We start from the raw sequence: 22,950 nt of genomic DNA on the forward strand, positions 1-22,950 counted from the left end.
ATGGCTAGCGATCAAATTATCCCGACAAAGATTATTCACAATCTAGCCTTTCTATTTGAAGTAATAAACATCTTAACTTCACGGTTATCGTGTCATTATGGACCATCGGACAATGACAAGATTAAAATTGACCAACGGACGTGATATCCCTTGGTCCCTCTACCAAATCACCATCTTGCCCTAGAAAAAAAAAATAGAAAGGAAAAAAAAAATGCCTTCCTCTTCCTATCAAAGTCAGTTCCAAATCAATTGTCATGTTATCCGTCTAATCCAATGACCGAGACTAAGTCTGGCACTATTTCAACTTGAATAACAAAGATTTAGAGGCATTTACCTGGTAAGATAGATTCATAAAACGATGTGATAAGTTCCCAAGGAGTGATTGAATATGCCTCATCTATTGAAATGCCAATTTCATTTTTTATAAAATAATTTGTAAGCGCTTCTTCAATCTGGAGTACTTTCATTTGTTACTTGTCTTTGCCTTTCTCTTTTGTCCTTGTAACTTTGGTCTTTTCACTTTAATAGTACGCAACATTTTGTCCGTCGTGTTCCAGACTTTACTTCTGGCTCTCTCCAGTGACATTATGGTAAATGTTTCTCGGATATACCTTGCGCAAATTTGTCATCATTGTCAATTAACCCAACCTAATGCTAGAAGCAATTCATCCCTGTCTCTTTCTCAGAGAAACACAAAGCCTATCATTATGGAGGTTCTTCGTGCGGAATTCTGGAGAAAAATTTGGAACTCGTGGGAGCTAAGAGCGATGGCGGTGTTCACACTAACTGTCCAAATCTTACTCATTCTCTTCGGCCAAAAGAGAAAGTCCAGCCACAATCTCAAGCTCAGGATCGCCGTCTGGTGTGCGTACCTGACTGCAGACTCCGTGGCCACCGTCGCCCTCGGCGTCCTCTCCAGCAAGCTTGGTGACGTGAAAGAGAGAAATGGTGGTCGTATCGGCGACAACGACAAGTTGCTCGCATTCTGGTCCCCACTGCTTCTACTTCTCTTGGGGGGGCCTGACACAATCACTTCCTATTCTCTGGAGGACAATGCTCTCTGGCTCAGGCACTGCCTTGGCCTTGTGGTTCAAACATCAGCCACCTCATATATCATCTTCATGGCCTGGACAAGATCTTATCTCTCCTACCTCTCGTCAGTGATGGCATTGGTTGGGATAGTCAAGTACGGGGAGAGAGTGTGGGCTCTTTGGATGGCAAGCAACGACAAGCTCAAGCAGTCGATGCTGGCCCTGCCTGATCCCAGCCCGAATTACCCCCGTTTCATGGATGAGTACACTTTGAAGCAGGCCGAGGGGTATTACGTCATGGCCGATGAGGTGATAGAGGACCAAGTGCCGGAAGGTATTTATAGTAGTGGTGATGATCCGGCCAGAGTGATTGATTCTGAGGACATTGGGACAGCCTTTCGCCTACTTCAGATGTTCAAGCGCCTCTTTGTTGAGTTGATACTCAGCCATGATGAGAGGAATGCTAGCAAGTCCATATTCAAGGCGATCGGCAATGACCATCAGAAAGCATTTAGGATCGTTGAGATCGAGCTCGGGTTCATCTACGATTTGCTCCACACAAAGGCAATGGTGCTTGACACCAAGTGGGGACTCCGGCTCCGCTTGTTCACTTTCTCGACCACTCTGTTGGTTTTGGTGCTCTTCTCTTGGGCCAAGAAGTCACACCTTTCGAGGGTCGATCTTTCCATCACTTACTTGTTGCTGGCCGCCATTGTTTTCTTCGAGACCTATTCAATATTGATGCTGATTTCATCGGATTGGTGCGACGTTTGGTTGCGCAAGCACAACAAGACCCGTGTTTTCGGACGTGCCGTGACCTTCATGAGATTGCCTAGACAACCCAGGTGGTCACATTCAATTGGCCAATTCAGCTTGCTCAGCTTTTGTAGTAAAGAAAGGCCCTTGGTTTGCGGAAATGTGCTCGAGTTCTTGACGATCAGGGAGAAGCTAGAGAAATATCACTACACTCTTCATGAAGACATGTCCAACGAGATGAGGGATTGGATCTTCCGTCATGTCAAGGAAGATCTGCTCTACGTTGAGAAGAATGACGCGCCCGTCCGCACGGATATTCACGAGTCTCTCGCTACGCTACTCAAAGGTTATGGCCTCGCTCAAGCTGAGTGGGCCACCGAGGGGGATTTCGACAAGGTTGTCCTAACTTGGCACATTGCCACCGAACTATCATACTACTCAGATCAAGAGGAAGGGCAGAGCGAATCCGAACTCCCTCATTTTCGGGCGGGCAAGCTTCTCTCCAGGTACATGTTTTATCTTCTGGTCATGTACCCTTCTATGCTACCCAGTGGAATCGGAGAAATAAGGCTACGCGACACTTTCGCCGAGGCTTTAAAGTTCTTTGAGGATCACCAAGTACCCAGTTCAGAACCGAATGGAAAGCCCAATTGGTGGATAAAAAATCAAGTGATCAATAGAGGGAAGAGAAATGAAATGAGCTCGTATCTTCAGCGAGCTTCTAGAATGCTGCTAGAGGTGAACACCGAAGTCCCTCCAAGTAAAGTGAAGGGCGGAAAGAGCAAGTCAGTGCTGTTCGATGGATGCAGGATCGTGGCGGAGATCAGACAGAGGGAAATACGCATAAAGTGGGAAACGATCGCGAAGCTCTGGGTGAAGATATTGATGTACGCCGCGAGCCAATGCAGAGGGGATCGTCATGCTGGGCAGCTGAGGCGAGGGGGAGAGCTTCTGACCCATGTTTGGCTCCTGATGGCTCATTTCGGCCTGACTGATCATTTCCAGATGACCCAAGGCCAGGCCATTGCTAAGCTCATATTGAAATAGGCCTTGGTTCCGGTTTATGACAAATCCATATTCGGGTTTGGTCCGTCTCGATCGCCATTGAATAGAGTCTTGCAAATAAAATTCGAGCTTATGTTCGTACATAGGTGATTAGCCGGTGCAACATGATATTTATGTAAGGACTGGACAAAATAATCTTTACTTTATTTCTTACGAGTATTTAAAGTACAAGAGAGCTAATGCTTTATGACAAGACATTAGCCAGAATGACGATAATATAATAATTTTCCAAGAACTATGACTTTTTTCTCTCTCCCTCTTTCCCACTCTAGGGTTGCAACCGCCACACGTTCTGAGGAAGAGAAAAACTCTCTCTCCCTCCCTCTCCTCCTCCTTTACGGTTCTCATCTTTGCTGATCTTGGGTTCAAGTTTTTCTTCTTTGCTTGGATTATCTTTCCTTTTATCTCTTACTATGTTTTGGGAGCTTGCAAGTGTGAATAATTTTTCGTAGCTTATTTTGGATGAATGTGAAGACCGGTTCGGCCATTTGTCCAAGTAGTGATCGCCTATGAGGATGTTCATGACATGACTCTATAAATCCTTCGAGATTATGCCGCTCTCGTCTCCCGATTTAGATTTAGGTTTAGATTCATGGATTTTACTCTTTCGAATTAGATTTAGATATAGATCCGAGAGCTCCCTATAAACATTTGATGTAACACCCTAAATTTTTGGGCGATGAAAATAGTGAAGTCTAGTCTATGGAATGACTAGAACATTTTAATTTGATGCCCAAGTTTGGATGTTAAGAGATTGGAAATCGGAAATTGGGAATTTCCGGGATTGTTACTCGAATTGGAATAAATTCCGATTAAATGAGTAATTGCGTCTCAGAATTAGAAAATTTCATATCAATATTTGTTTGGGCTATTTTGACTCGAGTTTGGATTAAATAACCCACCGTCGGGTTTCCGGACGGCTGAGTTACCTAGGGTGCGAAATTACCAAAATACCCCCGGCCAAAATGTAAAATTACGAAAATACCCCTAGAGTTTTATGAGCTAAGAGACAAGGCTATTAACTCAGTGGACCCCACCTTATCAGCTCAGCCTTAGTCAAAATTTCCAGAATTCTCTCTCTCTCTCTCTCTCTCTCTCTCTCTTGCACACGTTAGCCCCCCCCAAACCGACTTGCACTACTCCTCTTTCTTCCTCTTCGTTCTTCATTTTTCAACCACGACACCCACTGCACAAGCTACCAGGACAAACTACGACACTCACAGAATCCCATCGACACAACCGGACCGTCGCCGCACCGCCGGAGTCGCCGGAGAACCGGCTGGAATCACGTCGGGCGGACTGCCCTGTTTTGGGCCGAATCTGCTGTTGCAGTTGCTCGGCACTTGCTGCTTGAGTTCCGGCTACCATCGCCGCTTTCCACGGAAACTCCAGCTTTCCCCAGACCACTATCAACCATCCTGCTCCGCCTGCAACCGCCGCGAAGCCGCCGGAAAGGCGGGAACAGCCCCAAACCCCGGTTTGCCCTGTTTTGGCCCCCAGTTGCACCGGTTCTGTGCTCAGCCACCAGTTGCCGCCACGGCGCCTCTCTCCGCCCAAATCCGACCACCACATACTCCTCAAAACTTCCTCGAACCATCCCCACCAGCCCCACGACCTCCCGTCGCCGCCGGAGCCCCGAAACAGCCCAAAACCGTCCCTCCCCTGCTGCTGTACAGTGCAGTTTTAGAGTCTGACTTGGAGAAACAGAGCCCGTTCACATAGCAAACGGACCCGAAACCACCCCAAAATTTGTACACACCTTCCTCTACCTCTCTATGACGTTGCCATCTAAAGAAAACCCCCAGATCAGTCCTCGAAATTGAAACTGTACACATCGCCGTCCGGACTGCTCAATCTGCCCTGTTTTTGGAGAAACCGGACTGTTCTGCCCTTGCCGTCGCTGCTCCGGCCACCACCGACCACCGAAGACACCCTCTGACCTTCCCCAACCTTTGGCTACCGACCCCAGCTCCGGCCGCCGCCCGTAGTGGCCGTTCCAGCCCCAAACAGTCTCGGCCTCCCCTGTTTTCTGGGCTTGGGTGCCCTGTTTTGGGCTTGGGCCGAGATTAATTGGGCCTATTGAGTGGGGCCGAAGCCCATTTTTGACTTGGGCCGTGTCTTATCTTGTTGGGCCTTGAATTGGGCCCGTGGGCCAAAGAAATTAAAGAATTGGACTCGTTGGACGGAAACCAAGATTTGCGGATCGTTCGAGTTCGAGGCTCGCATCGAAGAATTTTTCGAGGACCGCCGCCAATCTCAACTCGAGTATTTGACTGTGAGTTGACCTCTAATTCTTGATTAGGTCTTTAATTACGTTTGGATTAGTCTTCCTATATCATTAGGCGTTTAGGTAGTTCGATTTAGGGCCGGTTAGGCGAGAAAGTGGATTTAGGTTAAATGGCCCTAATCGGTTGGGTTAGTTATATTTATGGCTGTCTGATTTGAGATTGCTTAATTTGTGCTTGGCCTTGCTTGATAGTGAGCGAAGGATTGATTAACCAAGAGCGATCGATTAGTTAATAATTGATTAGCGATAATTTTATTATTATGGATTTTAGTTAACATAGTCGAATTGGGTTTATATTTAACTTGACTTATTAGCATGGATTGCCTATAAATAGAAGACCATTGATTGTCATGATTGCATGATCATTTGATAACTGTCCATCCCGTATTTACTTGCAAAAGCTAGTAGATAGCGATATGCATTCAATTGTCTATTGTGATGCACGTAGCATGAAAATGGCCTGTGGTCAAGTTTTAGACATCCGGTTATAATTTAAATAAAGTAAGTGGCATGACTAATGGATGAATTGAGTGATCACATAATGGATGATGATTCGTGGCCTGTCAAGTTCGTATCGTATCTTTTTGTACGGATCACACGACTTGTCGGTTGCCCGACCTTCCATGTCGAGTCATGGATTGTTGGTTGCCGGTCGCAGCTTGTGACGGACCGAAACCCTTCAGGGGAATGCCTACTTGAGATATTGAGTTATCACTTGTGGTTGTCGTCGCCGAAAGGAGTCGGGACGATGCCCGTTTATCAGAAGTCGATTCCGGCATTGTGTTGTGCGGGTCGCATTAATGGACCCCAGCATTGCGTTGTATGGATCCAAAGAATTTTATTCACGAAAATCATCATTAATAAATGGACTGCGTGTGATGTCCAATGTTGCTTATGTTTGAGTGTACCATAGTTCTTGATTGCCTCGATGATCGTCTCGAGTTGGCATGGTCTCACGTTATATTCATGGTACCCATCTGCGTGACTTAATGTCAAGTAAGTTGCATGTGAGTGATATGAATATGTGATTGCCTGATATGGTATACGGACGAATCATCGCCCTAGTCGAGCCTTAGGTGTTGACTCGTTGGGATTTTTATCTCACCCCTTTGTGGGAACATTTTCGGGTCCGAAGTGATGAAGTTCGTAAGGCGAGAGCCGTTGATTCTTTTTGGAGTAGATGAGGATTTGACATTGCCTTGTCTGTAGCTCTATAGGGCTAGCTAGTATATGATAGATATGTATTTTGATATCTTACCGTTACGGGTGCTATGTTTGACTATCCCCGTTGTTTTGTATGGTTGGGAGTTTGTTCGTTTCCGCATGTGCCATATGTTATCGTGGGTCGATAGCGTGCACGGGACGTTATCATTATGACCCGAGGCGATTTTGTAGGGATATTACGTACCCGAGGGTCGGGGCGTGACATTTGATCAGTGCTCTTTCAACATAACCGATATTAGTGTTACCTATTGGCGGTGATGGGGATGTCGAACCTAGACGCGCACTACAAGTTATGTGCTCATCACTGAATCCGGTGATTGGCTGTCGTAATTTTATGATGGCAGATTTATTTTTGGAGGATGAGAATGTGCTCCTAGTTACGGATATGTTTTGTTATTTATTGTCTGTTATTAATTTTTTTCTGAAAGCTTGAAAGTATTCTATGTATCTCTGAATATTATCCTAATTAATGAATTAAAATCTTTCTCTCAACAAAAAAAAAAAAAAAAAAGCAGCGCTGGATTCCAAAATGTGAGCCTAAGACACCCATTCTCTCCCTCTCTTTACAATTGACCTGACAAGCAAAGCAACGACTGACATGGTCAACCCATAACCCTACGATTTGAACGCCGTGCGAGCTTCATTGTTTGGACGACCGAACTCCGAGGTTCGCTTTTTTTAGGAGCATGATTCACGACCACCGCGTTGGATTCTGACTTTGAAAATTATGAAAGATTTGGCAACTACTGAGAAGAGCCTATTTGAGAAATGCTAGCATTTCTAAAGTACTTCAAAATCTGTTGTCTTGGGCTTTCGTTGTTATAAGATTTAATGATTCTTTTCTTCCCGTCTCGCCCTCATAAATTATCTAAATTTGAATTTTACTTTTGCGCTACACACCAGTCTCTCTCCTCCCTCTCTCCTCTACCATCTCTGGTGAGCCGGACTTGATCGCCAATGAGACAAATATAACGACGGCGAGCTTTATCTGTAAGGCCACGAATATGGCACGCCCAATAATCATCTAACCGGAATCAGAAACATTGTACGTATAAAAGAAAAACACAAGCACCTTTATGAGAATCCGTCGGAAAACCGATGTGGAACGTCGACGAATTGAGACTCAAGCGCTTCCCCTAAATTCCCTCTCTTTAACGCTGGCCAATGAGACAAGCACCTTTCTAAATGAAAAGGCACGTTCAGAAATTCTGATAGTTAGGGCTAGAGAGGCGATTTGAGCCTTTATATAGAGTTTCGTTGCGGACCCTCTCATCACGAGTCGTGCCTCTTCGACCTACACTAAGCCAGCCCATATTATAACTAATTAAAAATATGTATCATATTTTAATGGATTAACCTATACTTTAATTTCAATTAATGTAGACCATACTATGATAATTCTAACACGATCCGGCACCAATGGCCCTCGCTCGAGGTCGCGTGACCTTAAGCGATTGCCACCGGTGCTAGATCTCGCTCTAGGATGAGGTGGTATCTTAAATCGGCTTTTAATTAAGGACATGAAAAAATTATGTCCGGCATAGTCTTGGCTCGTGCAGATTGAAATTTGATACAATTCGTACATTAGACATGAATAGTCGATTTATTTCGGACCGTTACACCTTAGTTATGAGGTAGTGGCGGCTTTCCATGCTGAAGTGGTTTTATGGTATTTGTTCCGATAACTATACCATAGAAATTGAGTTGCCCACGACTATTCTCTACCGCCTCACCACTACTTTCCATAATGAAGGATACCAAAATCATCATCTCAAGTACTTTGCACGACTGTCTTGAATCTTCTTCTTCTTGGTCACTTTAGCCACCATTGACCCCGGTCGTTATCCATGTCATTTCTTGCTTTACTTGAATTCATTATTACATGTAATTTGGAGAAAGGGCACATAGCAAATAGCATGAAACTTTGATGAAAATCATATTAGTATTGAGACGCGCACTATAATGTTAAATGAAATAACCAACTTAGGAGAATATCTTATACCTACCACCACATATCCAAATTACCATACTTGATACCTATATGTAGGTATTTTCTTAAGACGACATTTTTTTTTTTTTTTTGGCTAGTAGAGAAAGATATTTTCATACTAGACATGCTATAACTTCAATGTTACCTTGGAACGATAAGATCCGATATTCACATAACAAAGTGATTGGATGAAATTTTATAACCACATCAAAGCATAGCTTTATTCTCACTATTTTTTTTTATCTTAATTAGAAAAAAAAAAGGAACTTAGAAAAATTAAGTAAAATTTCCACTAATATATTTTTTTTTTTTTGGGTATACCAGCCATGCCTGATTTCAAAAGTCAAGTAAAATTTCCATCGCTATCGCTCTTAATTTTGACATTCTAAAGAATAATACAAAGGCATATTCAGTGCCATTCCTTCACAAGACCGTCCGTGGAAAGTTGGACGTTGACCTTGATCTGACAAGCAAAAGCAACCACTTGCGTGCTCGTGACCAACCCATGTGCCTACGACCCGAACCCCATACGAGATCCATTGTTTGGTCGACCGAAGTCCGAGGTTCGCTTTAATTAAAAGCGCGATTCATGGCCAGTGTGTTTGCTTCGACTTTAAAAATGCTGAAACTGTTGGCAACTATACATACTACTTATAGGTGCCTATTTCAGAAATGCTTACATTTCTAAAGTTCGCCAAAATTCGTTGTCTTGAGCTTTTCGCGTTACAAGGTCTAATGAATTTTTTCTTCCCATCTTACCCTCACAAATTATCTAAATTTATTTCTACGCTCGCGCCACACACCAATCTCTCTCCTCCCCCTCTCCTCCAACACAATGCTTTGCCATATCTCGGCGAGCCGATTTGGTCGCCAATGAGAGAAATACAACGTTGCGAGCTAGATCTTGCACCAATGGCCCTCGCCCGAGGTCGTCCGACCCCAAGCGATCGCCGGCGATGCCGGATCCGGCTTGCCGATACTAGATCGTCGCAATTAGATTTTGTTTATTCAAAATATGTAGCTAAATCTCCAGGGCACTTTTCACTTTCACTTTACCAAACACCCTTTAACCTAAAGTCTTTGCATTTTTCTAAAGACTTTCTCCAAATGCCGAACCAAATGCAACCATAGTTATGTTGCAACCACGATTAAGATAGTTTCTGTAAAGGTTAAGAGTGTCCAATGTGACGCTTCTCGTTTATTTTAGTTGCCTCCTTGTGATTGGACATAGGCCTTTTGTTATCTATGTGATGTGACAGTATATATCAAAAGTATTCAACTATTAAAGATCAAACTTTCTTTTCCCGATCCTGTTTATCTCTCTTATTATATAGTTTCACGCTTTATTCTCGTATCAAAATTCAACTTAGACGTGAGAAGAAGGGTTAGAGTATTCAAATTGAAAAACTTAGTTTTGATAATGGACATATAAATCTTGCAGATAAGCGATATGGATACTTTGGTAAGGAAAGCAAAAGTATATAATATGAAAAATCACGTTTTCATCTTATAGCTTCAACTTTAAAGTATAGCTGGTAGTACTACTATGTGAGTTCATTTCAAATGTGAAGCGCAACTTATAAGCAAGAGGAACCCTTGAGCAATATACTATCTGTACATTGGGGGAGATGATTTAGTCACTAAAGTGATGTGGTACTCTACTCAAAGATTAAGAAAGCATTAAAAGACGCATGCTGATCGCCGTAAAATTTCTATCTTAATATGAGCTTTGCAATTGCACGGCCTTGAGTCATTTGGAAGTGATCGGTCAGCCCGAAATGGGCGAGCAGGAGCCAGACATGAGTGAGAAGCTCGCCTCCTCGCCTCAGCTGATGAGCGTGGCAATCCCCTCTACTTTGGCTCGCCGCGTACAGCAAGACCTCCACCCAAAGATTCGAGATCATCTCCCACTTCAGTCTTATGTCCGCTGGTTTATTTAGCACGGTCGCGAGCCGGCATCCGTCGAACAACACCGATTTGCTCCTGCCACCCTTGACTTTAGTCGGCGGAACCTCGGTGTTCACTTCTAGCAACATCTTGCAAGCTAACCGAAGAGCTTCCTCGCTCCTACGGACCGCCTTATCCGTTATCTTTCCAGATGGATTCCTGAAGAAGGTGCGGCTCTCCTCAGCTTCAGGCTTGGATTTGGCTTGCTCTCTCATGGGCCGGTCCTCGAAGAACTTTATGGCCTCGGCAAATGTGTCCCGGATCCTGATCTGCCCGATTCCGCTGGGCAACGTGAAAGGATACATGACTAGGAGATAAAACATGTACCGTGACAGGAGCATGCTTAGTCTGTAGTCCGGAATCGACTCGTCTATTCTGTCTGAGTAGCAGCAAAGTTCGGTAGCAATGTGCCAAATGAGGATAATTTGGTCGAACTCCACCTCGGTGCTCCACATTTCATCAGTATGTCCATAACCACGGAGTACCCTGCCAATATGGCTGGTATCCGTCGACTTTTCAAGCTTATCGGACTTCGCCTTCACATGTCTAAAGATCTTTTCTTTCAGATTGGGCGTTACCTTTTCGAAGTCCGTATAGTGATACTTATCCAGCTTCTCATTGATGTTTAACAGCTTGAGAATACCGTGGCAGACCTGGGGATTTTCTTTGATGCAGAAGCGTAGCAAGCTGAACTGAGCGACGGAATCCGACCACCGAGGCTGTTTGGGCAACTGGACACATTTGACAGCACGGTGAAGGGCAGAGCTCTTGTTATGCACACTCAACCACACGTCTGTCCAGTCGGAGGACAGAAGTATCAAGATGGAGTAAATTTCGAAAAGAATGATCACGGCCAGCAACGCATAAGTTATGTAAAGGTCGACCTTCGAGCTTTTGGGATACTTCTCAGCGGCAGAAAAGAGTGCGAGCACGAGGAGGGTGAGGGAGAAAGTTATAAACCGGCGTCGAAATCCCCAAACACTATACAACAGCATCGCCTTCGTGTAAAGCAAATCATACATGAACCCAAGTTCGATCGCAATCAGTTGAAAAGCGTCGTTCCACGAGATATCCTTGAATATGGACTGACTCAAATCCCGGTCGTCGTAGCTAAGTATCAGATCGACGAAGAGACACTTGAATATTTGAAGCAATGCATAGGCCTTAACTGTAAGTTGGACAGTAGTTTCACATTGGCTATCCAGGGCATCGACAATTTTAGACAGATCACTGTTAGCACAAAGACCGGCCGGGACTTGAACTTCAATTACTTCATCCGCGGTGACGTGGTACCCCTCAGCCTGCTTTAGGCTATACTCCTCCATGAATCTTGGGTAGTTAGGGCTGGGATCAGGTGGCGTGAGCATAGATTCTCTGAGCTTATCCTTGCTAGCAAACCACAAGACCCATGTCCTCTCACCATACTTGATTAGGCCAACCAGGATCATTACAAGCGACAAAACAGACAGAGAAGAGCTTGTCCAGGCCATGAACAGAACATAAGCTGTTGCTGCAGCTTGAACACCCAGGCCAAGAAGATGCCTGAGCCAAAGTGCATTGTCCTCCAAGGAATAAGCAGTGATGGTGTCAGGGCCACCTAGGAGAAGCAAAAGCAATGGTGCCCACAAAGCTACTAGCTTGCTGTTATCATCAAGCTGGCCAGATTTCTCATTCGCCTCTCCCAGCTTGCTCGAGAGGATGCCGAGAGCGACGGTTGCTACAGAGTCTGAAGTCAAATAGGCACACCATACAAGGACTCTGAGCCAAACCTTGTGGCTGGACTTCCTTCTATTGCCCAGGAGGAGGAGGACTACTTGGACACCAAGTGTGAACAGCACCATGGATCTCAGCTCCCACTCCTTCCAGATTTTCCTCAAATTCCCATCAAACAGATCCTCAAATTTTCCCTCCCCTGTTTTATCCATTAGTGCAAGCTCCTACCAGATGGAAAATCACATGCAAATGGGTAAAAGGCCAGAAGTTTTGGATGTTCAACTGTGTTTCAGCTCCTCCATGTTTTGGTTCTTGCCATGCCAAGACACATCTGTGTCATTCTTCATCTTACTTAACCTTGGACAAAGGAAGAAAGAAAAGAAAAAATGAGTGACCTTACCTTCGGAGAGTTTTTTTCATCCAAAAACAAGACAGGAGTTGAGTTTTTGCAGCCTGAACTGGCAACCGTGAACCAAGAAACAGATGTCATCTTAACCTACCCATGTCATGTAGGAAGGAAAATCGGGAGGAGGCAGAAGCCAAGTCTGAAGGAAGAAGCAATAATGATGCAAGAGGGGAACAGACCACGGGGTGGTTCGGCTGGTTGGCCATTTTACTAAATGCTGGGAAGAGACAAAGGAAAAATCTTTAACACGGTGATAGGGCAAAAAAAGCAACACAACAATGTCAAGAAATAAGGTGGGGAACCAATTAGAGGCTGACGCACCATTATAATTTCACAGCACAAAGCATACCTGCTGGTTTTGGATTTTGTATTTCCCTGATCTGCATGTGGTAATGCACTTGTGTTCAGTACTATCTCTGTCTTACTACTTAGCAGTAAGCATTAGCATAGCAATTTCGAGCTTGAGGAAAAAGAGAAGCTCGGGCAGCGCTAACATGAAAAATTAATAATTTCCTTTCCCATAGGGTCTACCTTGCATTTTCCTTTTGTTTCACAGTTGAGTTTTGGTCGCAGCTTGACTGTTAAGCAGTGCTGATAACGTTTCAAGAAGTTGCCATCATGCCAGGATTCAGTAACTTGATGGATGATTTCTTTCCCCCCCTTTTTTTTATTATAAATTTGTAGCTCGAATTTTATTACAGTAATAGTCTGAAGTACACACTCTTAATTGAGTTCACTCTGCACAAATCACTAACAAACTCAGATCAAAAACTCTGAAATCTCAGTTGCATCTCCTCAGTTCTTCATAACATAGGACAACATCTTGGAAGTGGACCGCTCTGGAAACTTATTGGCTTCTCAGCCTCATAGAAGCATGCTTTTTACCAAGAGATTGACATTTACTTCTGCGGACTATGTTTCATAATGAACCATCCGTGTAACCTGCACTTGAAGACTGGCTAGAGTATTAGAAAGATGATTCGATTGAAAATGATATCTCAATGTAATACACCAAGTTCTAGATTGGTCTGAAGAGAGCTAGGAAAGCTATTCATATGTAAAGAGTCTATAGAGACGATTCTACATGGTTATTACTAGAATGCTCTTTTCGAAGACTGCCTACATAGATTGGCTAGTTTTGGTCTATGTTGTCCTAACTTTTAGCGCAACACATGCAATTTCATTCCTATCTTTTTTTTCATTTATTCAATATGATTCTTCTATTTTCATGATTATTTTCAATATTTTCGAGAATCAGCAATATATATATCATGGATATATTTACTAGAAGTCATAAAACTTATTATGAAAGTGCAATTGAGTTATAAAAACTTTCAAAAAGTGCAATCAAGTCTTAAAACTCGTCAAATTGGTCCAATCAAGTCCTTCCGTTGACACGGTCAATTTGTCTAACAAAAAATGCTGACATGGCATTTTTAAATTGATTTCTTTCTCCTATGTGGCATTTTTTTAATCATTTTTTCCCAAATCTTATTTAAATTGAATTAAAAAAAAAACGAGAACTAACCAAACAAATAAAAAAAATTCAAGAAAAGGCTAATATTTGCCACTTCAGCGACGGCCGGTCAAATGGACTGAATTGGCACAATTGCAATATGTGTAGGATTGTTTTGGTAATTTTTCCCTATGAAGAAGGTAAAGTTAATGCTAAGAACGCATGGCAGAATTTTAATAATTATCCTCGTTCTATAGGAGCCCTCTCTCCCAATGATTTAGACAATTATTCCTAGTTGGACTAGATGTGTACAAGAGATACCTTCATTTGATGCTAGTTAATCATACTTCGTCCACCTTTATTTCTACTTCTACTAAAGTGAAGCTTGGCAAAATTTTTCAGTTTCCTTAAGCTTGACAGAAATGGAAAATAGAATAAGAAAAAAAAATCTCTAATCTTGCCCAATTTATATTTTCTTTCCTTTTTACTTTGAATTATTGCTTATGCTACACATACTTGATGAAATGGCATATGCCACATTGATGGACTGCTGCCACATCACTAGTAAGAATTTCTCAGTAAATTCTTAGTACATGTGGCATTACTTATTATTATAACTATTGTTTGCTTATACTATCAAAACATCTTGACTGTTGTTTAAGAAGCTAATTATCGAATGATCTTACGATGAAAAAGTGTCAATTCTGACCGTTGTTTTCTCTTTATCTTCTCTATATTTTTCCCAGCGACATGGAGGTAGAAGTACCTGTACTGCGAAATGTGTTTCGGTTGGAAGTGAACGGGAAATTTGGAACGATTGCGCTCGCACAGATGGCTAAGTACGAAATTGCATCTGTGGTGACAATGATAGACTCGTATTACCATGGGGATGTTCCTGTGACATTCACAGTCACTCTTCCTAATGGAAAGAAGGAAGAACGTGTGAAAAGCTTGAGAAGAATGCCTCAACAACGTTGGGAACACATCCCGATCTGCGAATTCGTGATGTTGCCTGAAAATGTCGGTGAAGTCACCTTTGCTCTTAATGAGCGTGGTGGGAAATGGAAATCGGGACTCATCATCGAAGGCGTTAGCTTTCGACCGGTTAGAGATACTTCCCAAGCATCGGGGTATTCAGGCGATTCCTAGAATTGCGCAGGGTCTTCGCTACGACCGGCTTCTTTCATTTGATTGCTGTGCGGTGCTCCCCCCCTGTGCATCTTTGGTTCAGTGAATGCTACATATGTTCTCAGAATTCTCTCATTGTTTACAAACTCATCTTCCGCTGGCTCTGGGGTGATCAAACTTAGTAAATTCTAGTATTGCGCAACTTTTTACAAGTGCTAGGAAGTTTAAAGATTCCTAAAATTGTCCGCGCTCGTAAGGAGATGAAGTTAGTTTGTCAGTTTAAAAGGGACACCCGCCTTCTTTTCTTTTCTTTTCATATCAACGTCTACCAAGCAACGAGATGGAAACCCCATGAAGCAATCGAAAAAACTTGTCAATCCACACGGAATCTTCCCTTTTGATTTGAGCCGCGTGATTGCTAGGAGGTGGTCGCATTATAGAGCAGACGTAGTAGCACTTGACGGCCATGTCAATATTTCCATCCATCAAGTTGACAGAAGAAGTTAATACGAACAAATCCAGAAACGACTTTATACAAATTGAAGAACCATGTGACTCCACGATGGAGGCTGCTAAATTTTGCTGGGTCTATGTTATTGATGACCGGCTCTGTGTTTGCTTAGAAGAAGAGTGAGAAATTGACTGGTATAGGTCAATTTTCGCTCATTGAATTGATGAACAGAAGAAGTCAAGGAAGCATGTGCTTTGGTGAAGAGAGACGTCACTAATGACCTAAAATGTTACATCGGCTACATTCAGGAGCACGCATGGATCAACCTCGTTGAGAAGTGGGAAATTTTGTTTATATTATTCTATAACTCCATCGTCAGAATATTACAAGTTGCCGTGCACGAATTGAGATTACCCCCCAAGTCAATGCATAAATCCTTAATTGAACGACCAAGATAAAGTCCCTAGAGCTTCTCTAACCATAGTCTTGGTTCAACTTATGCTAGTTTGCCTCCAACCTAACTCTCCAAGCACACAAGCTCATTGCCCGCATTGTTTCGCTGATCATATACAAGGATCATGGAGGTGGATCATATGGTTTCCGAACTCAGGAACTTCTGGAATGACTGGGACTTTAGGCTGATGGTTCTGTTGAGCCTTGCCCTGCAAGTCTTGCTCATTGTCCTAGGAGGCCGCCACAAGTTCACTCGTAAACTTGCCATCAGGATAGCTGTCTGGTGCACCTATATATCAGCAGACTTGATAGCGGCCATCGCGCTTGGCATATTCTCAAGCAAGCTTGGTGATGCCAATAAAGAATCCGGTTCCCTGGATGCGAACAGCAAGCCCCATTGCTTTCTGGGCTCCAGCTATTCTCTTGCTCCTGCGCGGGCCAGACATGATCACGGCTTATTCCTTGGAAGACAATGAGCTGTGGCTGAGGCACCTACTGGGGCTAATAGTCCAAATTGCAATGCCAATATACATCTACTTCATGGCATGGGCACTTTCGTATCTGTCCGGTTTAGCCTTCCTGATGATCGTGGCTGGTCTAATCAAGTTCGGTGAGAGGGTATGGATCCCCCTGATCCTAGCCCCAATTACCCGCGTTTCATGGAGGAATATACTCTGAAGCAGGCTGAAGATTTCCTTGCGACAGCCGACGAAATAGTTGAGTTTCAGGTGCCTGAGGATCTCTCAGCCAACAAAAACCGACCCAGAGGTAACGAAGAGTGGGCTTAAGATATTCAAGCGCCTATTTGTGGATCTCATTCTCAACTATGACCATAAAGACGCATCTTTATCGGTGTTCGGGGACAGATCATGCGGAAGTGCTTTTGAGAGAGTGGAGATTGAGCTCGAATTCATGTACGATCTGCGTCATACAAAGGCCATGGTGATATATACCCAATGGGCCTCGTATCGCCGCTTCATCACGTTGTCGATAACCTGCTTCTTATTGGCAAACTTCTCTTTCGGTAGAAGGCCTCGCTACCCGAAGCGTCGACCTCGCCCTGACTTTCATCTTGCTTGTTCTTGTCATTCTCCTAGAGCTTAATGCGATATCGTTGCCACTGTCCTCAGATTGGACCTATGTTTGGCTGAGCAAACCTGATAGTTCGATCTTACGGGTTGTAAAGCCACTTTTAACAGCCCAGACGGTAAACATAGTGGAAGCACACCTCTCTTCATGACATTCGCACTGTGATGGGAGTGGAAGGGAAGCTACCCCTTGTCAACTGGTATCTATTATCGATTAGCTTCTTGACATTCACACTGTGTTTCTTTAAGAGATGTTAAGAAACATCAACGTTGTTTTTAGTAAGGTGAGACGGTGATGGGAGTCGCTTAAATGGAATCCCCCTGCAGTTTCGCATGTGCAGCTATGTGAAGAACTACCATAAAAAGACCCAAGACCTCTTTTGAGCCTAAGAATTACTATGGCTGTAAGAAGTTGATGATAAAACCATACACCAGATGGTGTTGCAGCCAAAATAACTGAAAAACACTGGACATACACTAAGAGTTCCTGCGAGCAATCTGTACTCGAACGATCACAAACACTTAAATGACAGAATGTTACAAAGTAGCCCTTTCTTAAGTTAACAAGCACTTGGTTCTGCAACTGAACAAGACATGGACATACATGAACAGAGTTCCTGCAAGCAATATATCTGCTTCTGAACAATAACAGGACAGATTTAAGCAACAGACTCAACCTTGTTTGTTTCACTTTTCATCGACATGATTCGTCGCCATCTTCTTGTCCATCTTCATCAATTTCGCCACTTTCATCTCCTTCCTCATCATAGTATCTTTCTTCTTCTTCTTCTTCTTCTTCTCCTTCTTCTTCAACATGGCTGTTGCTGTCATCCTCACTATCGTACTCATCAATTTCATCCGCAGTCCGCACCTGATTTGCCAGCAAGGGTTAACCGCCAAAAAGTAAGTCCGGATCAATGCAAAATAACTTAACACACAAAAACTCTTCCAATGGCACGTGCACAACTTAAATTTATAGCAAAGATCAGAGAAAACTCTGGACGAGATCATCAAGTTCAGTCTTGACAGAGATTACCAACTTAGGTACGAGAATGTAGAGACGCATGATGAAAGCTAGCTCTGACAAACTAAGAGAAGCAGCAACAGCCAAATCGTTTTTAGCATCAATATCACAGTTTCGTTGTGGTTCAACCGTTTGACCAGACAAAACACTGACAAGAATCTGAGTATGAAAGCATAACATACAGACAGAATTGAACACGAGGGCAATAAAGACCTACCTGATGACGAGAAAGCATCCACTCGTTTACTTTGATGTACATTTCCCTCCATATGCCTCTTTTTATTCTTTCTGTGAAACTCTCCGGCATATTAGTCAGAGTAAGTTCCTTCAAGCTTTGCAAGTGCTTGATTCCATCAATCTTCCTCAGTGCATCACACCCTCTGATTTCTAGTTCTTGTAAGATAGGCATTGTTCCCTCCTCCACTGTCCAGCTCCTCAGTTGGCTGAGCATCCACAGCTTCAATACCCTAAGTTTCGGAAATCCTTCACCATCGCAAGTCATTCGACTTCCTAGATACGAATCAGCAAAAAGTCTGAGGATGCTTAGCTCAGGCAACTTGCTCAGCACTGGCATGGGATCTTCCTTCAGTTCCAACATCGATAATGTAAGTTTCTTGAGGGACAATGGGAGTACCCTGCTCAGGTTTACTGGCTTTTCTAGTGCCCCAAGCAAGTATAAGTTGCAGAGCTTGGTCTGTTTCTCCAGGGACATTAATTCAATCTTTGACGGCTTACCGAACTCATCAATTGAGCTCAACTTCAGAGAGTGAAGATTAGGCAGTAGCAGAACCCAATCTACCACAGCCTTCACAGACTTCTTATGACAAGTCAGTCCCAATTTCCGGATGTTAACCAGTCTATCCAAACTGTTGGTCACGACATTTTCGTTACCTACATACAGGCCCCTCAGTGTCTGAAGATTGCTTAAAGAACCTTTACTCAGCTTCTGGAAGAACGCATCGATGTGAACCTCGTTCATGTACAGATGTCTAAGTTTCTTAGCCTTCCAAATTGAGTTAGGTAAGGTGGTCACGTTGGTGTGCTTCAGATCCAGAGTTTCTAGGCACGGCAGCTTTCCGACTGCCGAGGGGATTGAATCTAGTACTGTTGATCTCAAGCCCAGAAACCTTAAAAGAAGCAAATTCCCCACTATATCAGAAAGCAAAGGTTTGTAGACACCCTCTAGATCAAGGACCTTTAGCAAGGAAAACCCCTTTTTATTGACCAAGGATTTGAAAAATGTGCCTATTTCCCTGTTGGCCTTGCCTCTGAGTTTGTTGTTGAAAGACACAAAAGACCGTAGATTTTCATCGATGGAATCGTCCAAAACCTTCTCACTTTCCATATACTCCACGAGCCGTCGAATCTTGCAAATTGTAGGAAGTTTGGTTTCATTATCGTGAATGTAGAAAAGACCTGAACGGACTGATTTTGGAGAGAAGAAATCACGTATGACGCCTGACATGCGACACGTTTTTGGGGTGCCATCCAATTTCCATTTTGTTACGTCAATCAGCTTCCTCCGGACTAGGATTTCGAAGCACATGTCGGCTAGATCTTCAGGTTCAAGCTTCATCTTTCGCTCAGCAGGCGTTGGACTCAAGAAACCCTCCGAAAGCCACAACCACGACAATCTCCGAACTGGGACATCTAACGGTTTCGGAAAGAGACCGAGATACAAAAAGCATACCTTCAACCGTGGCGGCAACTCATGGAAGCTCAAAGACACGATGTCCAACGATGTCGACCGGCCTTCACCGGGAGACGGAAGTTTGGCAATTATTCTAGGCCATTCACGGGACTCTGTGGTTGATAAAATCCCACCCGCTAAGACTATGTCCAGAGGTGAATAATAATGGCACTTTTCCATGATCACGTCCTCGAATTTGCCCAATTCCGCCTCATGTTTACCGACTTGCCTCTTCAACAATTCCCATCTCTCCGCATCGCATATCTGGTGCAGCCGTAACGGATTGCCCCACAGATCAGCCAAGTCAGCTACTTCATCAGAACGAGTGGTGAGAATCACTCTGCTTCCGTTCTGCGAATCAGGTAAGGAGATCGTCAGCTGGTGCCAATCCTCAACTTTCCAAACATCGTCCAACACAATCAAATACCTCTTCTCCATCAAAGCCTTGAGAAGCATCTCAGCCAAGATGTCATCCCCCATATGGTCTATCCCGCTCAACCGGGTTATGGAGACCTGCTCTATCAGGTCAACCAGCACATCTCTGAACTTGAAGTCCCTGGACACGCAGACCCAGGCTCGGCACTCGAAATGCCGCTTGATGTCGACCCTGTCATAAAGCGATCTCACCATCGTAGTCTTGCCTGAGCCTCCCGAGCCAACCACAGGAAGAACCCTGAATTCTTGTTCTTCCAGAGGCAGAGGAATCAAGCCCTTCACAAGCTCTTCCATGTGCTGCTTCCAAACCACAGCCTCTGATTCCATGTCGAGAAGATGAGAGATCTTTTCCCAACGGTGGGTGCTTCCTCCTTCACGAGTGGTGGCACTGCCAACATTTCTCGGAACTTTGCTTTGAAGGGGTTGAGGTTGAGGCTGAGGCTGATCTTTCTTGAGTGAAGAGAAAAAGGGCAAGTCCATGAACTCAACGTTGAACTTCTTCAACCCTTTGCTCACTTCCTTCTGGCTCCACAAAGAAGCCAGTCGCTTGAGCCTCTGCTGGGCTCTTCTCAGGAGGTAAGTGTCAATGGTGTCCTCCGCACTGTAGATGGTATACAAGAGGTTGGTCCTCTCGCTTTCTCGGTCCTCCGCGTTGTCTGGCTCTGCTGTGTCTTTTAAGAAGCTCAGGAGCTGTTGCAGATTGTCGATGGCAGTGCTGATTCTGCCCTTCAGTCTAGGGTGGATTATGGTTTGGTCAGCTTTGAGATTCTGCAGCTTCTCTTTGAGCAAGAAAGCAGCTACTTCAGTAGCCATGAGAGATTCTCCCTCTCAAGCAGATGAGAAGCAGAATCAAGAAATGGGAATGGGTGTCAAAACTGCGAGAGGGAGCTTTTTTGTCGTTCTTCCCTTTTTGTTTCGCCAGAGTAAAAGGAGCTCCGGTGACGAGGTATGCAAGAAAGATGGATGGGATGGGAAGACTTCCCTCGATCACGAATGATTGGGCTCCTCACTTTTCGTTTGTTTCCGAGGACATGGATGATTACAGTTTACAAAGTATTATTTTTAAAGGATACACATTTCATTAGACTTTTGACACTCCTTATCATAATGTCTTGATCATATTATCCCTTATATGACTTGTCTTTCAGCATTATGCTTTGTCCCTCTGTTTTTTTTTCCCCTCCATTGGTCTCACTTTCCTTTTCTTTCAATCCCTCATTTCCATTTTCTTCTATCACACCTTTTCATTCTTTCCCATTTTTGTCTAAAAAATAATAATAATTTAAGTGCAATGCTAAGTTGAATGCTTCTTGTGAATCTCCAACAAAAACACAAAAGGAAGAGCAAATTATGATGCAAAATGTCAAATGAACTTATTGGCGTTATTGTTTGCTCTTTACCATTCGCGACTTCATGATAGCTACATTTACGCAATTTGGAAATGCACAAGCTCGCAGTATTTTCCCAACTCCCTCACCTCCTCCGCATCTAGGGACACGTGTTCATCAACATGGCGTCGAAGCCCTCCCCGATTCCCCTTGCTAACTCCTCCGATCCCCATACCAGCTCCCTCACCTCCAATTGTTTCCCTACTCCGTGAGCCTTGGGAGGCCTACAGATCCGACGCCGAGCTCGATGACATTCTTGGCAATGAGAGGGAACGAGTGGAAGTGAACATTGGCGGAGAGCCACTAGAAGAGGATGGAGGAGGAGTCCAAGAGCTAGGATCCGGTGAGGGACGACCGGTGATCGAATAGTGGATGTTGTCTTGTTTGAGGATGGTATATTGGGGTGGCTTCGATCTCCCTCGTGGTCTTTAAACCCTACATTTGTGAACCGTTTCATCGGTTAATTCGTGCGTTATCTATTCACAAGTACCAACAAATGATAAATGGCATGTGTTGGCCCTTTTCCTATTGGTTCTGTGAATGCCATTGCAATTGAACTATTCAGTTCTTCGACTTATCGTCATAGTTCTGGAACTTTTGGCTCAATCTCTCTTCCATCAATCCTCTTTCTAGAGTCTATTCTTACTCTGAAGGCCTGTCCGAAGCGGAAAAGGAAAAAGAGGCCTTAGCAACTTGTGCTGTCGCGTCACCAATCAAACGTCAAATATGACAAACAAACAAAATTGCTCGTGCGATACACAAATTCAAAATTATATTTTACGTATAATTTAAATGTTCTTGTCGACCTAAATTTTCACAGAAGAGCTAATATGCGAAAAAAAAAATTACAATAAAATAAATATCCACATCGATTGATCTAGGCTAGAGCTCACGGCAAATTTCATTCGAAGTGTACCCAATACCTCGCAAAAATGTAGATTTATCCTCCGATTGAAAGTGAAAGTCATTTATGTAATTGTCATACTTATTAAATCGTGATATATGTACGTACTATGTTTCAAGGGCATAAAATAACCTGAATTGATAAGAAACGCGAAAGTGAAAGCATAAGGTAAGATTGTTAATTTACCTCTCTTGATGATTTTTTTTCAATTGTCGGAATCTTCACCTTCGTGCAATCAGCTTAGAAAATAAAAAAAGTTGGGGCGAGAAAGATGGATCGACCGGATCGGGAACCGCTCGGATCGGACTGTCCCGGTTCTAGAGGAAATCGGATCGATAAACCACCCATCCAGACCGATAAATTGTTTTTTCATTTATTTTTTTTTAAATACACAACTTGATTATTCATACTGGTTCGTGTTGTGCAAGTTTATCAAAGAAGGCCATGCCATAATGCTTAAAAGGTTCATCCGTATGGATTTGTTCCTTGACTGCACTTTCTTGATTTAGTACTT

General features: G+C 43.6%; 4 protein-coding genes across 5 annotated transcripts; 2 read left to right on the forward strand and 2 right to left on the reverse strand.

The window, feature by feature from the left end:
- The first annotated feature begins 767 nt into the window (after positions 1–767).
- Positions 768–2,834, forward strand: LOC115737869. Its single transcript, XM_030670256.1, has one exon. The coding sequence runs from the start codon at positions 768–770 to the stop codon at positions 2,832–2,834; it is 2,067 nt and encodes a 688-aa protein (XP_030526116.1).
- Positions 2,835–9,996: 7,162 nt separating this feature from the next.
- LOC115752389 lies at positions 9,997–12,635 on the reverse strand. Its single transcript, XM_048275244.1, has 3 exons — positions 12,530–12,635; positions 12,414–12,491; positions 9,997–12,237 (listed from the first exon to the last, which is right to left on the reverse strand). Exons 1-3 carry the CDS (start codon positions 12,623–12,625, stop codon positions 10,066–10,068), a joined length of 2,346 nt encoding a protein of 781 aa, XP_048131201.1. The 5' UTR covers positions 12,626–12,635; the 3' UTR covers positions 9,997–10,065.
- A 1,966-nt stretch (positions 12,636–14,601) lies between these two features.
- On the forward strand, positions 14,602–15,282 carry LOC115754031 (protein PHLOEM PROTEIN 2-LIKE A2-like). The gene has a single exon (XM_030692970.2). The coding sequence runs from the start codon at positions 14,626–14,628 to the stop codon at positions 15,022–15,024; it is 399 nt and encodes a 132-aa protein (XP_030548830.1). The 5' UTR covers positions 14,602–14,625; the 3' UTR covers positions 15,025–15,282.
- A 2,222-nt stretch (positions 15,283–17,504) lies between these two features.
- LOC115752254 (disease resistance protein RPP13-like) lies at positions 17,505–21,019 on the reverse strand. Of its 2 annotated transcripts, none has more exons than XM_030690393.2 (2): positions 18,237–21,019; positions 17,505–17,875 (listed from the first exon to the last, which is right to left on the reverse strand). In XM_030690393.2, the coding sequence occupies exons 1-2, from the start codon at positions 20,955–20,957 to the stop codon at positions 17,690–17,692; spliced, it is 2,907 nt and encodes a 968-aa protein (XP_030546253.1). In that variant the 5' UTR covers positions 20,958–21,019; the 3' UTR covers positions 17,505–17,689. The 2 variants fall into 2 exon arrangements, with proteins under 2 accessions (XP_030546253.1, XP_030546333.1); XM_030690473.2 differs by having other exon boundaries at positions 17,505–17,872; positions 18,234–21,019.
- Positions 21,020–22,950: the final 1,931 nt, after the last annotated feature.

Source organism: Rhodamnia argentea, chromosome 2, assembly GCF_020921035.1.
Source record: "Rhodamnia argentea isolate NSW1041297 chromosome 2, ASM2092103v1, whole genome shotgun sequence".
In the NCBI taxonomy this organism is placed as follows: domain Eukaryota; kingdom Viridiplantae; phylum Streptophyta; class Magnoliopsida; order Myrtales; family Myrtaceae; genus Rhodamnia; species Rhodamnia argentea.